This window comes from Lethenteron reissneri, chromosome 54 (genome assembly GCF_015708825.2).
Source record: "Lethenteron reissneri isolate LAM-NWPU_2019-01 chromosome 54, ASM1570882v1, whole genome shotgun sequence".
NCBI classification, from domain to species: Eukaryota; Metazoa; Chordata; class Hyperoartia; order Petromyzontiformes; family Petromyzontidae; genus Lethenteron; species Lethenteron reissneri.
The window spans coordinates 10,131,651-10,146,022 of NC_083832.1; the positions used below are offsets into that span (position 1 = coordinate 10,131,651).

General features: G+C 42.3%; 1 protein-coding gene across 1 annotated transcript in view; it reads left to right on the forward strand.

The window, feature by feature from the left end:
- The first annotated feature begins 293 nt into the window (after nucleotides 1–293).
- The window catches only part of LOC133356606 (dual specificity protein phosphatase 6-like), a 30,702-nt gene continuing 16,623 nt past the window's right edge, over nucleotides 294–14,372 (forward strand). Inside the window, 2 exon segments of the mRNA XM_061574231.1 lie at nucleotides 294–2,279; nucleotides 9,240–9,446. Of these exon segments, the coding sequence (XP_061430215.1) occupies nucleotides 1,838–2,279; nucleotides 9,240–9,446 (649 nt within the window). The 5' untranslated portion in view covers nucleotides 294–1,837.

Here is a 14,372-nt window from a genome sequence, read left to right on the forward strand (position 1 = left end):
AGGGGCGAGGGGGGGGCGAGGGGGGGGACGAGGGGAGGGGCGAGGGGGGGAAACGAGGGGAGGGGCGAGGGGGGGGCGCGAGGGGGGAGGGATAACCCACTACATTACATTTCTTACAACGCATAAGCATAGCACGGTTTCCAACAGCCAATGGGCGCCGTGCGGGGCGGTGACCTGCCGCTTGCTTGTTGACGCCCACCGCCGTGCCTATCCGCTGTAGGTATTTAAATAGCCCCTCCCCCCACCCCCTTCCCTCCACCGCGAGAGGGTTATTAATGAAAGAGGCTGCGTGGCCGCGGCTTCTATTCATGAGCTCAGTCGCGACGCAGCAGTCGCCTGTGCCACCAGCATTCTGTCTACGTCCCCACACCACCATCACCACCACCACCATAGCAGGAGGCTTCCTTCCAGCTTACACCGAATCTTCATCTCGTCTCGCTACTTGGCCTATCTTGTTGTTGTTGTTGTTATTATTGACCGGTGATAGCGGCCGAGCGCGGTCGATTTGTAGTATTAGGCCATCGATAAGCGAGTGGTGGGTTTTTTGTTTTGTTTTTGAGCGGTTCATTTTGTTTGGGGTTTTAGGGGGGGAAACAACGTTGTTACTTGGGGTAGGTGATGTGCGTTTGGCAATACGGCTGTTAAGTTGGTGGGTTGGGTGTAAAGCAATGGTTTTGTTTACGTTAAGACCGTGTCGCTCTATGTGCTCTCGCGTGTAATGTCAGCATGTGAATGAAATGTACGATTGGTGAACGTTAATGTGCGGCGAATACAACTTATGTGCTCGTTGATTTAGGACGTTACGGTTTAAACTTTGGTCGCTCAACCCCGCGGGCAGTAGTTTAAGGCAGCCGGAGTTACGATGTCTGGTGAAGATTTTCACGCAACGTGTTAACAACGTTGACTTTTCTTTGCGAACGTTTTGAGTTTTTAAAAAGATGGTACAGCTGAGAGTGAACATTAACAACAAGACATTTCTGGGCAGAGAGGGGCAAGGACAAACATTGGCTTGTGCCTGCTAACGCCAGGAAGGAACAGGCTTCGACACGAAATCTGCGTTGTTTTTCTTTCACTGCAAGACAATTATTTTTTTAATTTTCAAACCGATAAGAATTAAAAACATCCTTTTTTTCGGAAGAACGCCGTGGCAGCTTTGGGACCAGACGTTTGTCTCTTAATGAACTTGTGAGAGAAGTAACTTTGATCAAGGACCGTGAATATTGCGACTTTGAAGAAACAGACAAAACTCCAAGCTTCAAGAAATACTTTGGAAGATTGTTTACAGATCATCATCGCCGTCGTCTTCACTTGTAACCAAACATTTTAAATCACCCCCACCCATCCATCGCAGATTGTTTTATTTTTTTAATAACTGACATATCTAATACACCACATCAAGATACATATAAACAAATTATGTTCGTATCAGGGTGATTGCGTAATTAAGTTGATTTGACTTTTTAAAAAAATTCTAACGCATCCTGTTAAACCTCGCCAAAACATTTTTTTATATTTATCAATCGTCACCGCACGCCACCCACTACAACTCGTTTAAGTCCTTAACATCGAACCACATTCACAAATTAAACAACCAATCGACAATCGTCCAACTCATCGCTGTGTGTCAAGCCCACGGCATTGTAGAATCACAACAACAACAAAACATCCCATCATAATTCAACCAATTTTGCCAACACCACACCAGAATCCTCATCATCATCACCACCAAACGCAGCATTTACCACCAACAAAGAAGAACCTCCTTGTAGCCGGTGGCATTTGGGTGGCTTCACCCCAAGATCTGCTGCTAGAACATCTGCAAATTGCCTCCTTGGCCATGTCCAACCGCGCCAGGAGTGTGGACTGGCTCCAGGCTCAGCTGGACAGCGGTGGGGCCCTCTTGCTACTCGACTGCCGCGCCCGGGAACTTTTCGAAGCGGCTCGCATCGAGGGCGCCGTGAACGTCTCGCTGCCCACGCTCATGCTGCGGCGTCTACGGCGGGGAAATCTCCCAGTGCGATCCCTCTTCGGTAACGGCGAGCTGGAGAAGGAGCGAGTGGCGTGCCGTTGTCGGAGCGAGGTGGTGGTGCTTTACGATGACCGGGAGTGCGATGTCGATGGGAAGGATAAGGAGGCTGCGGGTGGTGGTGGTGGCAGCCACGGAGAGTCGGAAGGGTGCGTCGGAGACGCGGACGGCGATGGGGAGAAGTGTGGCTCGTTGCTGAGGCTGCTGCTGCAGAGGCTGTCCGAAGACGGATGCAAGGCGTTCTACCTTCAAGGTAAAATGCACGACTGTGGTGAATTTGTTTTCTTCGACCTTATTCAAAAAGGGGGGTCTAAATAAGTGCAACGGCATCGCAAGATGTATGCTGTAAACTAAACTAAAACTAATTTTATTTTGCCAGGTTAGGAGGATCACTGAGTGATGTGTAGCGCTTTCTTTTGCGGTAGCTACCTGGCCACAAATGATAGTTGAACTAAGTGGCTCGTCAATTGGCAATGTATAGCAGCCAGATAATATAGTGCGTGTTTGGTGCAGGTACAGATCCAGTTCGTGCCATACAGCAGTCGAGAAATACTGACCACTGAAGTTGACTTGAGATTTCAAAACGGAGGCCTTAGTGGAGTAGAGCGAGACGCGAGGAGACGGGCATCGTGTGAGTCAATCAATTAAGGATGTTAAGATCAGAATATTTATTCATACTGAAGAAATCCGATGATCGTGTAGTTGATGTTGGGATTTCATTCGGAGGGCAGCGTGGGAGAGATTTTAGGATTTGGGGTGATTTGGTGTTTATTTTCTGAATGTCAGAGAAAAGTCTTGCAGTAGTGGCACGATTGCTTTTGTCAAACTACACGGTAACATTTCTTCACACAAAAGCATTGCCCGTCCAGAGCAAAGAGCCGATGCGCTTTGGTTTGTTTTTGTTGCTTGCAATATAGTGTACATTGTTCTGTGCTTTGCAGCTGTGCTCCCCTTGCAAATATAGACTTGTTGACTCATCCTGTTACCAAGAAAATAATAAAATATACCAGTCAAATACTGTAATGGTGCATTATTCAGCGGAGACATCGCTCGAAAGGTTGACTTTTTTCAGTTACAAGGCAGCGTTTGTTGTCAATGGGCTATGCGTTGTGAGCTCACACAGTCTTGGCGAGCCGGACGGGCCCTGAAGCATTTTTGGTTTCATTAGGGAAGTGTTTGCTTGCTTTTGCTGCTGGTGGGGTGATGTCTTTGGTTGGTTGGTGATGGGGGTTTTGGTCTCGTTTGATGTGAGGAGGCATCTGACTGCCTACAACATTTGGCAGCCCAGCAGAGTACATGTTTACCATGTCTCACGCGGGTGACGAAACACAGAAAGGTGGACACCACTGTCGATTCGCTTTACACAAACGCTGCTGGACGCAACAACATTCCGTCTGGAAGGCAGCCGATAGGCTGATTGATATATTTTTTTATTTGGGGATATGGATAGGTGTTAATTGATTAAATAATCCCATGTGTGTTTCATTAGTATCGCTTGTTATTGGTAAATCTTACACGTACAAAATAAAGTGGCACCTTAGCGCTCGACCATTGCTTTAAGGTCTGAAAGCGCTTGTGTTATATATAAAATGTATATAAAAAGATTGCTTGAATGGCATCTCCCTTGGTGACTCCATACGGTTTATAAACTGGTCGAGATGTCACTTGAAGTGTTTTACGTGAGACGCCATGACTGCAAAAAGGCACGATAAAAAAATATATAGGTGGTGATGAAGTCACAGAGTAGACCGAGCGATTACACTGTAATAAAAGCAATATAAAACCTTTTGATTTATGACGACCGAGACAAAAAAAGTCTGGCAAGGAAAGAGACTGTGGAAATGGAAATAACACAGCAGAGTACGATCATACTGGCTGAAAACGTGCAAAATAAATTTACTGAATATCGCCTTGCCCTAAATCCGGTTATTCATAATGCAAAGTACCATCCTGGGAAAAACAAATATTAGATTGTCAATGAATTGACAGGAAAAAAAATGCAACTCAGTGTAAAACAAGTCTAAAAAGATGTCTTATTATAAATCATGCACTATCTCGTGTGTGTTTAAGACCCCACGACATCAGTCAGTCACAAAAAGGCATTTTCATCTTTTTCTTTTCCTAAATTTTAGACTCCAAAATATGAAAAATAAATGACATTCCTTGAGTCTCTGTCTGCAAGTCTCCCTTTCAGAAGACTCTTTCGATGGAATACCTCCCTGATGTGTTAAGGGTAACTGCTGGCTTGATTTGCAATTGAACAGCATTGTCAAAAGCTTTTGTAAAAATATTAAGTTGAAAGCAAATATAGTTTTGTGTATGTGGCCAGACTTAATGGAAGGTATTTATTGGAATATTGAACTGCATGCCAGGTAATAGGACACCTTCCACGTTCTGTCAATATTACCTTGGTTGTCAGCAATATCCGAATGCGATTTGGTAATATTTGGCCATAACCTAAATAGTATCCACACCGCAATTTCTATCGTAAAACCAAAAAAAGCGCCCTTCCATCATCGTGATCATCTGTCAGTATTAGCAGAGGTCATAGTTCATTGCTCTTAGTGCTAGCAGCTTGCCTTGGTAAACAGTTTCGGCCTCCCTGTTTTTTCGCAGCAAGTTTAGCAATGAGAATTACTATCCTGTGCGCTGCGCTGTGGGTTAGTTGGCAAACTTGCTCATAGTGGGGTCAATTGTGGCTACTCGCACGGCAGACGATCCATTTGGCCAGCGTGCAAGACGTTGGTAAAATGTCAAGATAAGATATCCTCTTTTTCCTACAGTGGAATAAGTACGGTGTCATTTAAGAGGTCTTTAGATTTCGATTTAAGGCTTTCGTGACTGCAGGGATTCATCTTCTTGGTTCTTTCGGTAAAGTCACGTAGAAGGGAGGTAATAAAATAATTAAAATAAAACATAATAAAATAAAATATTTTATTAGGTATCTAGATCTTTGGGTGAGAACCTCTGCAGCTTTCTCGACTGGCCCAAGACAGTCATGGGCAAATACAAATGTTGTAACACGTGGCAGTGAAACGCCACAATGAGCCTACCTTGTGCACAAGTACATCTTCACCCGTTTAACGCGCAGGCTTTTGCGACCAATATCCATAATACAGGTTTTTTTTTATTAGATCGTGTAAATATATACATGTGTCGTTAAACCCGCCACCACTCGACACAGCCAATTCGTAAGGTTTGTCACGTAAACAGAACGTGCCAATTCCTTACTAGTACAGCACGCCAGTGTGTTGGAGAGCCAAGCCACAAGATTTACATTCAGATTGTAAATGTTATGTGCTGTAATCGTAACGAATTGGCATATTCTGTTTACGTGACAAACCTTACTAATTGACTTTGTCGGGTGGTGGCGGGTTTAACGACATATTTACGCGATCTGACCCAAAAAAACCTGTGTTTCGATCTTTACCCCTGTGTGCGCAAGTGTGAGCACACACACACACGTATATGTAAAGCAGAGACTTGGGCTTGGAACACAGTACCGCGATGATTTAACTGCGCATGCTGGACGTATTTCCGCAGAGATATGTCACCTATTTATATTAAATGTCAAGCTTGCGATCCCATTCACGGAGTCACATTTATGAATGCTAACTTCATCTGATTTGAAAATTAAGCGTAATAACTTGGTTTAACACAAGCACACCTGGCAATAACCAGACAGACTTTCATGAATGTCGCCAGCTTGATGTGTTTTCGTCGTCAAATGTGGGTTTTTGTTGTTGTTGGCATTTTAGCCCTTGCCTCCCCAATAACAAACCCAACACCACCAGCCCCTATACACTTCCCTATTTTCCATTCGTGTAACTAAAGCCATGTTGTTGATGCCACAAGCAATGTTGCCTGCTTTCTAGGTCTTTCTTGCGTTTAGTCAAGGCTCGGGTCACTTCCGCTCCACCTTCCCCCTCCCTTCTCCTCTCCCCCGTTGGTCTCTGTATCGTTTCCATTGTAAAAGCAAGTTCTGTGATTTAACCGTGGTGCTGCATAGCGTTACAATGCTTTTAACTTGTACCTCTAAGCTGCATTGGGAATGTGGTCTGTGTTGTGATTGTTCCAACCCCCGCAATTACCTAACAAGGGTCGTGGTATTTTAAATATTTATTTTTCCTCTGAGCAGTAACCTAATAGACGTCACAGAGATTTAGTGATAACAAAAAAAAGATGGTTAAAGAAAAATATAGTGACCCACACGCAATGGTCCAGCATTGTTTTCAGAGAAAAATAAGGACAAACCTTCCCCCCCCCCCATGTTCTTTTATTTTTGCTCGCATAGAATAAAAACTACATATACTTTTTCATTGATCTGTTTGCGAAATACCTTATTTTGGTTACACATCGGCATGCTGTGGGATCTGTTATAAATCCATCATCTTGTGTTTCTCGCAAGGCCGTAATGAGAGTAGAATAATGTTTAAGTTTTGTAATCGCCTATAGATTAACTACAGTGACTTGTCCTTGAATTGATTCTTAATTACCCACGTGGCACACGGGATAATAATGCAAGTAGAGCTTGTTTCGTCTTGTATCTGCCATAGAAAAATAGCAAATCTGTTAGCCACACTCCACCAGTAAGTTTCTGCTGAAATGCAGTGCTAATTTTACGAATGAAATTAGGAAGGAAAATGAAGTGTTTTTTTTTACTTTAGTCAATGATGTCTAAGACTTGACTAATGATTCCGAAGACTCTCTTTGACAAGACTGAGACTAAAATAAAAAAAATGCTGACTAAATTTAGTTTTATGACATATCATGCTGTCTTTTTCCGGTGGTCGTATATCTGGTCTGAACCACATAGTACAGTCTATTTGTTTAGGAGCCGAGATCATATATTTAACTGTTGGTGCCACTTGGCATGGCATAATTTTAGCAGTTCCAATTTATTCGTGGCCAATACCAGGGAAAGATGTGATAACTATTTGACACGCGTTGGCTCTCAAATTATTCACTCTCAGCCATATAAATAAATTGGTACGACTAAAGTTTTGCTACCCTAGGCGCTTCTAATTTCTGCTCTGGCCCATGGACGATATCAAGGAACACAAAGTATAACAAACAAAATCTTGCCTAATTATAATTCTAAACTGTGTAGTACCACACATCTCAAAAGCACCACATTTGTGAGTTTTGTTGTTTGGGCATGTCCGTCATGGGGAGCTGTAATGTGACCGTTCTTTGCCATGCTGGTGGTCAGTGCGAATTTGTGAATGGATGACATTCTGTCGTGCCTCTTGATTATCTGACTGATGTGGGAGCGCTCCCCCCCCCCCTATCCAGTGTAGCGACCGAGGTCCTCAAACGATCTTAAGCTTCGTTTGCCACTTGAAGGCAGTGCCCCGTGGAAATAAACGATGCCACTTTACCGTCAACCCATGTGTATATTGAAAATAAAATCTGAAAATGCACATTACCCAACATTTTGGCCAATAAGTCCCTTTTATCACCACCAGGTTATTCTCTTTTAACGTTTTTACAAGCAATAACCAAGACTTACATTAAAAATGCACTGTATATTAAGGACTTATGATTTTTTTACTGCTTTTTAACTTCCGCTTATTTTACGTGGACTTTTGATGGGGGGAAACATCGTGTTCTTTTGCCAAAGCCTTTGCATTAGCACTACTGAAGGATTATCTGGCAATTGAATCATTTAATAATTTACCAATCCATTGGTGAGAACCTTTTACAGTCGTGCCAGAACGTGCACGTACCAGATTATATTATTTTGCCATGAACTGAGAGCCGTAATGTGATTTTAAAGGCGGATGCTATTAAGTGACAATTCCTGCGAGAACTTGAGACTGCTTTGGCAGGTCACTCTGCAGGCTATCTCTGGCATATCTCACTTGCCTCATAACCCTGTGCAACCCGACGCGCTTCTTACACCCACGTGTGGCTTCCATGCTGTCAATGCTCCTTCAGCGTGTTAGCCCCGTACGTACAGTGTTTCCGTCGCTTCGTTTATCGAATCGAGTTTTTTAGCCAATGGTTTTGTTCGCTTTTGAAATGCCTGCATTTTGCGCCCCGAGATTTGTCAATGTTTTTCCTTCTTTTGTAAAAAAAAAAAAAATCATCGCGTTCATTATACATTGTGATGCGAGTGCAGAAGCTTGAATCAAAGCAATTTGCCCTTTCTCAGCTGTCTTCTGTCAGCTCTGAAGAAGGATCATGGCTAACACATTAGCATGCTCTTTTTTCCTGTTATCGGCCAGTGTTTTTGGCAGTGCTGGTGAGCTTCTAGTTGTATAGCTGCCAATTGTTTTGATTCTGGGTAAATGCTCCACACCCAAATAAAAAATGTCCTTGCTGTACGTCAAGAGTAAAAGTGGCCATGAATCTGACGATTATACTGTCAAACTAATCCTCAACATTAGCTCATGAATCTCAGTGCCTAAGGCATGATTAGGATGATTAGTCATCACTGCTAATTTCCAACACACAAAGCCAGACTTTAGGCACACTCTATTATGTTTCAATATAAATGTATGGGCCTCTGAGAATTAGACTAAGGCACCCTTTCAATTATAGTTTTAGGATGTTGTGCTAGTGGCTTAACCTTTATTTGTTTCGTTTCCTATTTAACAATTGCACATTCCACTTTTGCTGCATCATGAATGATGGCATATCCAAGCATGCTCAACTTGTTTCGGGGTGGAGTCTTAAAAAGCATCACGGTTAAATTTTGACTTAAAACTTTCGTGACTGCAGGAATTCATATTCTTAGTTTTTTTTTTTTTCGGGTAGTCACATAGATAGGAAAAAATATATATATTACATTTTTAAAATAATTTTTATGTTCTATCTACATGACTTTACCAAAAGAACCAAAGCATCACGCTTATTTTTTTATATATATCTCGTTGTTGTACGCATCAAAGTGTCTCAGTGGTAGAGTAAGCAGCTCACAATTGGAAGGTTGCAAGTTGGAATTTTGTTTCGGATTGACTCACCCCATCATCCTTCCAGGGTCAATAAATTAGTTGTGCAGAGTGGGGAAGTAAACTCTTGTTGTATTATGGAAAGACTCGCTCCTGCAATGGGAATGTGGAGTAGTAACCACTGGTTCAGAGCTGTAAACAGGATATATGCACCACTGCAATGTTCATTTGAGCATGAAATCGCATTGACTTTCATGACATATCATGGTTAACAGCCACTTGTTTGTTTATTGCTCCTGTACGGATCACGTGCGCAGGGGGATTCAGTCGTTTCCGGGCGCGCTACCCCGAGCACTGCGAGACGTGCATGGACGCGGGAGCCGGGAGCCCCGGGGGACTCTGCACGTCACCGCCCACGGCTGGGGTCCCCATCTTGGGCCTGGGCGCCCTACGGATCGGTTCGAGCGACTGCTCTGACACGGAATCCGACCCGGACTCGAGCAAGCCATGCTCGCTCGGAGCAGGTAACTCGCTGAATATACCATACTCTTAGTTCTTTCGGTAAAGTCACGTAGGTAAAAAATGAAATTAAAATTAATAAAAATAAAACAATAAAATCACGACGTTTCGGAGGCAACACAAGTCTCCATCATCAGGTGGGACCGCCACAGCCAGATTTGCTGCTTGCTCCTGTACGGATCACTTGATGCAGCAATTCTGTGACTTTACCAAAAGAACTAAGAGTATGAATCCTTGCAGTCACAAAAGCTTCAAATCTAGAACTCGCTGAATGGTTTCCACTTCCCGCCCCCCCCCCACCTATAAACCAACCCTTACTGCACACCCTCCCCCCCCACGTCCTCCCATCATCATACTTTCGATTAGCACGGTTGGCTACGTTGGGTGCGACGTAAGTTAAACGTACATACACACCATTGCAGATTTATTAAAAGATAATGTACATGTAAAATACGTGTCTTCGTAAATAAAGAAAACACTTAACAGGAATCGCCGAGCATGCTTTGCATATCAGGACGATGTCGCCGTTCTTGTTTGTGTTTTGCACGCAGCATTGTGATAGCCACTGGCTCCAGAGAGCCGCTCGAGATTGTGGCATTTCTTATTTAGGTGGCAGGGGACAACATGGCAACTATATGCTAGTTTCATTCTTATTAGGACTCATCAGTACATTGTATCCATCGCATGAGATTCATGATTTTGCTTTTGGAACTTTCATTCTAGCAATTAGGACCTTCTCTACTACCCCTGCCGTCTGGTTCTCGCTGCCTCTAATGGTCTACGTTGCTGACTCCCTACCCTTGTACAGATAATTGCTTCAAGGCTTCTACTTCCAACTGTGATTGGCTCCCTCCCTATGCTGCTCTGTCTTCCGCGCGCTCTTCTTACGGCACTGTAGGCTGCCATGTTGGCGTCTCAAATCTCCTGACCTATCCTTTTAGCTTTTTCCGAAACCTGTGCTCCCCACAGATGGTGCAGCATTCAGCAGTTTTCATTACATTTAGACGATCTGCAAATGGTGTGTTGTGTTACGCATCGTACGTTGGAGTTGTGTATGAAAAACCCATTGGCAGTTGGCTAGTGTAACAGTGGGCAACAGTACAGCAAGTAGGTCGATTATGTATTGTGTGCTTGGTGAATTTCCTCCAAAAAGTTAAAGGAATCGGCCAAACAATGCAAGCGGGTCTTTGATTAAACATTTCTTGGGACGCAATTCTTTTCCCCAATTATATTCGAAGGTTGGATTTTAACGGGCAACCTTGCCGTCCAAGGGTGAGTGTGCCGACCACGAGGCCACTCACTGATGCACCCTGAGAGTGGAGGGAGAAATACAAACCTTTTAAAAGTATAAAATAACATTAAAAATAAAAAAGATACTGTTGAACCATATGTCTGTTTTCTTCTTTCTTTCGGTAAAGTCACGTAGAAGGGAAATAATAAAATAATAAAAAATATTATTTCCCTTCTACGGGACTTTACCGAAAGAACCAAGAAGACGAATCCCTGCAGTCACGAAAGCTTTAAATCGAAATTTCACATGTCTGTTTTTACATAGCACCAGTCAAAAAGTTGTGTTATTTATGTTGGCCAGCATGTTTTAAAGTAGCAGACAAGGGTGATAGTTTAAACACATTGAGAGTGAAATCCATGTCTTTGGCAACGTGAGACAATGGCCCACCGTGGCGTGGTCGTGTAAGCATCGATTTTTAAGTATTATTTTATTCTCAAACGATTCGCTCTCCGTTCGAACAAAGGCATTTGACGTCCTCTCAGTGGTCGCCCATTTACGAAAATAAACTTAGCAGCAGTTAAACTGACCTAGGAATGGTGTCCTTAAAAAAAAACACTCCATTTCGCAGATTCGTACAGCAGAGATTTGCTGCCTCAGTGAACCTACCTGCTAAAGCGGTAAAGGTGCAGCCCTGCGATTGCTTTCTGTTGGCGGAAGGGCCTCGACTAGAGGGAGTTCTGGAGGAACCTCTCTTTTTACATGCTTTTATTTAACTCACTTTGTCTGTTGTCGTTGTCGTATCCTCAAATCTTGTAACTCAATTTTAACCTACTTCCCAATGTGGTATCGACTGCAAACTTGGTATACTTATGTCATACTGATGACAATACCATATTTTATCATAAAAAATAAACATTTTGTTTTTAAACAATTTTTTACACGCTTTTTATGAACTCATTCTGTCTGTTGTCGTATCCTCAAATCTTGTAACTCAATTTTAACCCACTTCCCAAGTGGTATCGACTGCAAACTTGGCATACTTATGTCATACTGATGACAATACTATATTCTATCAAAAATAAAAAGTATTTTTAAACATTCATTTGTATTGTTATGTTTCGGCTTCAGTCTAATTGTCCACGCTCAACTGACGTTGGCTGTGTTGTATACACAGCACGTTATGGCAAGCTTTGCGGCCACTTCCTGGAGTCATGGAGTTTTGCCATTACGAGTAGGATACATTTAATTAAAGTGTGTTTTTAAAAACTTACTTTTAAATATTACTTATTATAGAGTACTTTTGGCCTACTCTTCCACACTGATCTTGACGAGGTGGACGTACCCATGTTTTACCCCACCACACGCAACATTTTAATCCACTAACTGTGGCGTCCCCATCTTTAATGTTCGATGGACGGAGGAGGGGCGATCTAATAAACTTGAAACATTGTTTAAACTGCTGTGCCACGCTAACAGATGCAACCAAATAGGCGACCTCTGGATTGCATGTCCAATGTGCTTATCCATAGCAACGTGGCAGCATCCCCTCATCTAAAATGAAGGTTTTATGACAAGTGATAGGGGGGGGGGAGTTTGCACTGAGAGGAAAGGGAGGTCTTGATGTTTCGACCGACTGATCTCGTGGGAATACTGAGATTGCACAAATTAACTTGGTTTCCAACTCTCGCTGTTGCGTTGCATCTCTTAAGAGAATCGTTTTAGGATTTATAGTGTAACGGAATATAACCCAGCCTGCAATTGAAAATTCCGGTCATTGTAGTCTTGCGTATTTCTTTGCGTTGCTGCTGACTTTTTTGTGTATATTGTGTTGGGCACTTTTTTGTTAAACCTCTGTTATTTTCATTCTCCCCAGTGGTTTATTTTGTGCAGTATAAATGCTCGGATATTTTTTGCACTTCTTAAATAATGCGGCTTTTCCATTCATTCACCAGAGGCCTGAAAAGCAGACTCGTGCTTGTAATCCGTTGAATTATTTTTCTTCTCCATATTTTTTAGGGGAAAAAAATGGCTTTCAGACGGAGGAGAAAAGGTGCAATTCAGATCAGGCAACATTTTCAATGATATTTGTTTGTATATAACAAATAATGACTCTATTTTAATGAATGAGAGCCTGTTGAGATCTATCTATGACAAAGCAGAGCTGGGAGTATACACGTGTCAATGCGTGTGTGTGTGACGTATTTAACAATCTTCTTTGGAAACATATATTATTTAATTGCACACTCTATAAGAAGGGTTTTTGGTCAATTATTTTGTTTACAACACTTCAAAATAGATCATCAATTCCAAAAGCCATGGAATCCATAATTTAATCCAACGATAATTTTGTGACGATTGGAACCGATTGGCGTGCGTGAACATTCTGACCTCATGGCGCGTTTAAATGGTATTGGTGACAACCATCGCAAGGCATCGTTGGTAGGCCTCGCCGCGTGCTACGTTCACACAGACGTGCGCATACACAGGGCTACACCGCCGTTTCTATCGTTGCATCCTGGTACGCGTGGCAAACTTAAGGATCTTTTTTTAATTCTAGATTTGAAGCGTTCGTGACTGCAAGAATTCATATTCTTAGTTCTTTTGGTAAAGTCACGTAGGTTAAAAATGAAATTAAAATTAATAAAAAATAAAAATTTAATTTCATTTTTTACCTACGTGACTTTACTGAAAGAACTAAGAGTATTTATTTATTATCAATAAGGTTAAGTAACTGATGTAAATTTGTATTTTATTATTATTTTTTTCCTACGTGACTTTACCGAAAGAACCTAAGAGTATGAATCCTTGCAGCTTCAAATCTAGAATGATATTAACAACCCTAATTCTAAGCATAGTGGGAGAGATGGTTTAAGCGTGCTTGGCTGTGTACGGTGCAAAAGAAGTTCAACATACATAAACTGGCCAGTATACCTTGCTATTTTTATTAATCTTATTTTACAACAAGGCTACACATTATTGTGACAAGTGGTGATGCATGTGCACTCCCACTAATTGGCTAATGTTTGTCCGGCAAACTATGCACACACTGAGCCCCACTCTACGGAGCCAAGATAAGACCCCGGGAGTGATGCTGTCCGATTTGCTGCACAAGCACGTGCGAAAGTCAAAGGAACGTGACACAAAAAACCCCGTAACTTATATTTAACATGTTACCAATAGTAATTTGCATATGAAAAAAAATTGAAGTATTTTCTCGCTTTTTGTCGATTTATTTTTTATTTATTCTCAACCCCTGTGGCTTTCACACACCTCAGAGTCGTTCTCTCTCTCTCTCCGAGAGTGAGCTAATACAGTGCGTGTTCGTTACAAGTTGAAATTAATATGGTTAGAATGCTCGACTCGAAATCCGCAGTACAAATCCTGGTTGGGAGTTCACTCAGCCCATCATCCTTCCAGGACTTTATAAAATGAGCAGTGTTCAGTCGGGAAGTTAGCAGTGGTTTTTCGTAAGGACTTGCTCATCCCTGTCATGTGACCTGTGGAATTATCACCGCTGTCTCAGGGTCATAATAAGTCAAACGCTCAGACTTATTTGGACTTTTAAAATACAATTGCGCTAAATGTATAGGCACAAGCATTTTACACCAGTGTAGCGGAAAAATCAAAATTCCTTCTATTTCTCCTGATTTGGCCATCTTGCCAATGGAAAAGCAGTTACGTTCATGTGCACTAATCACTT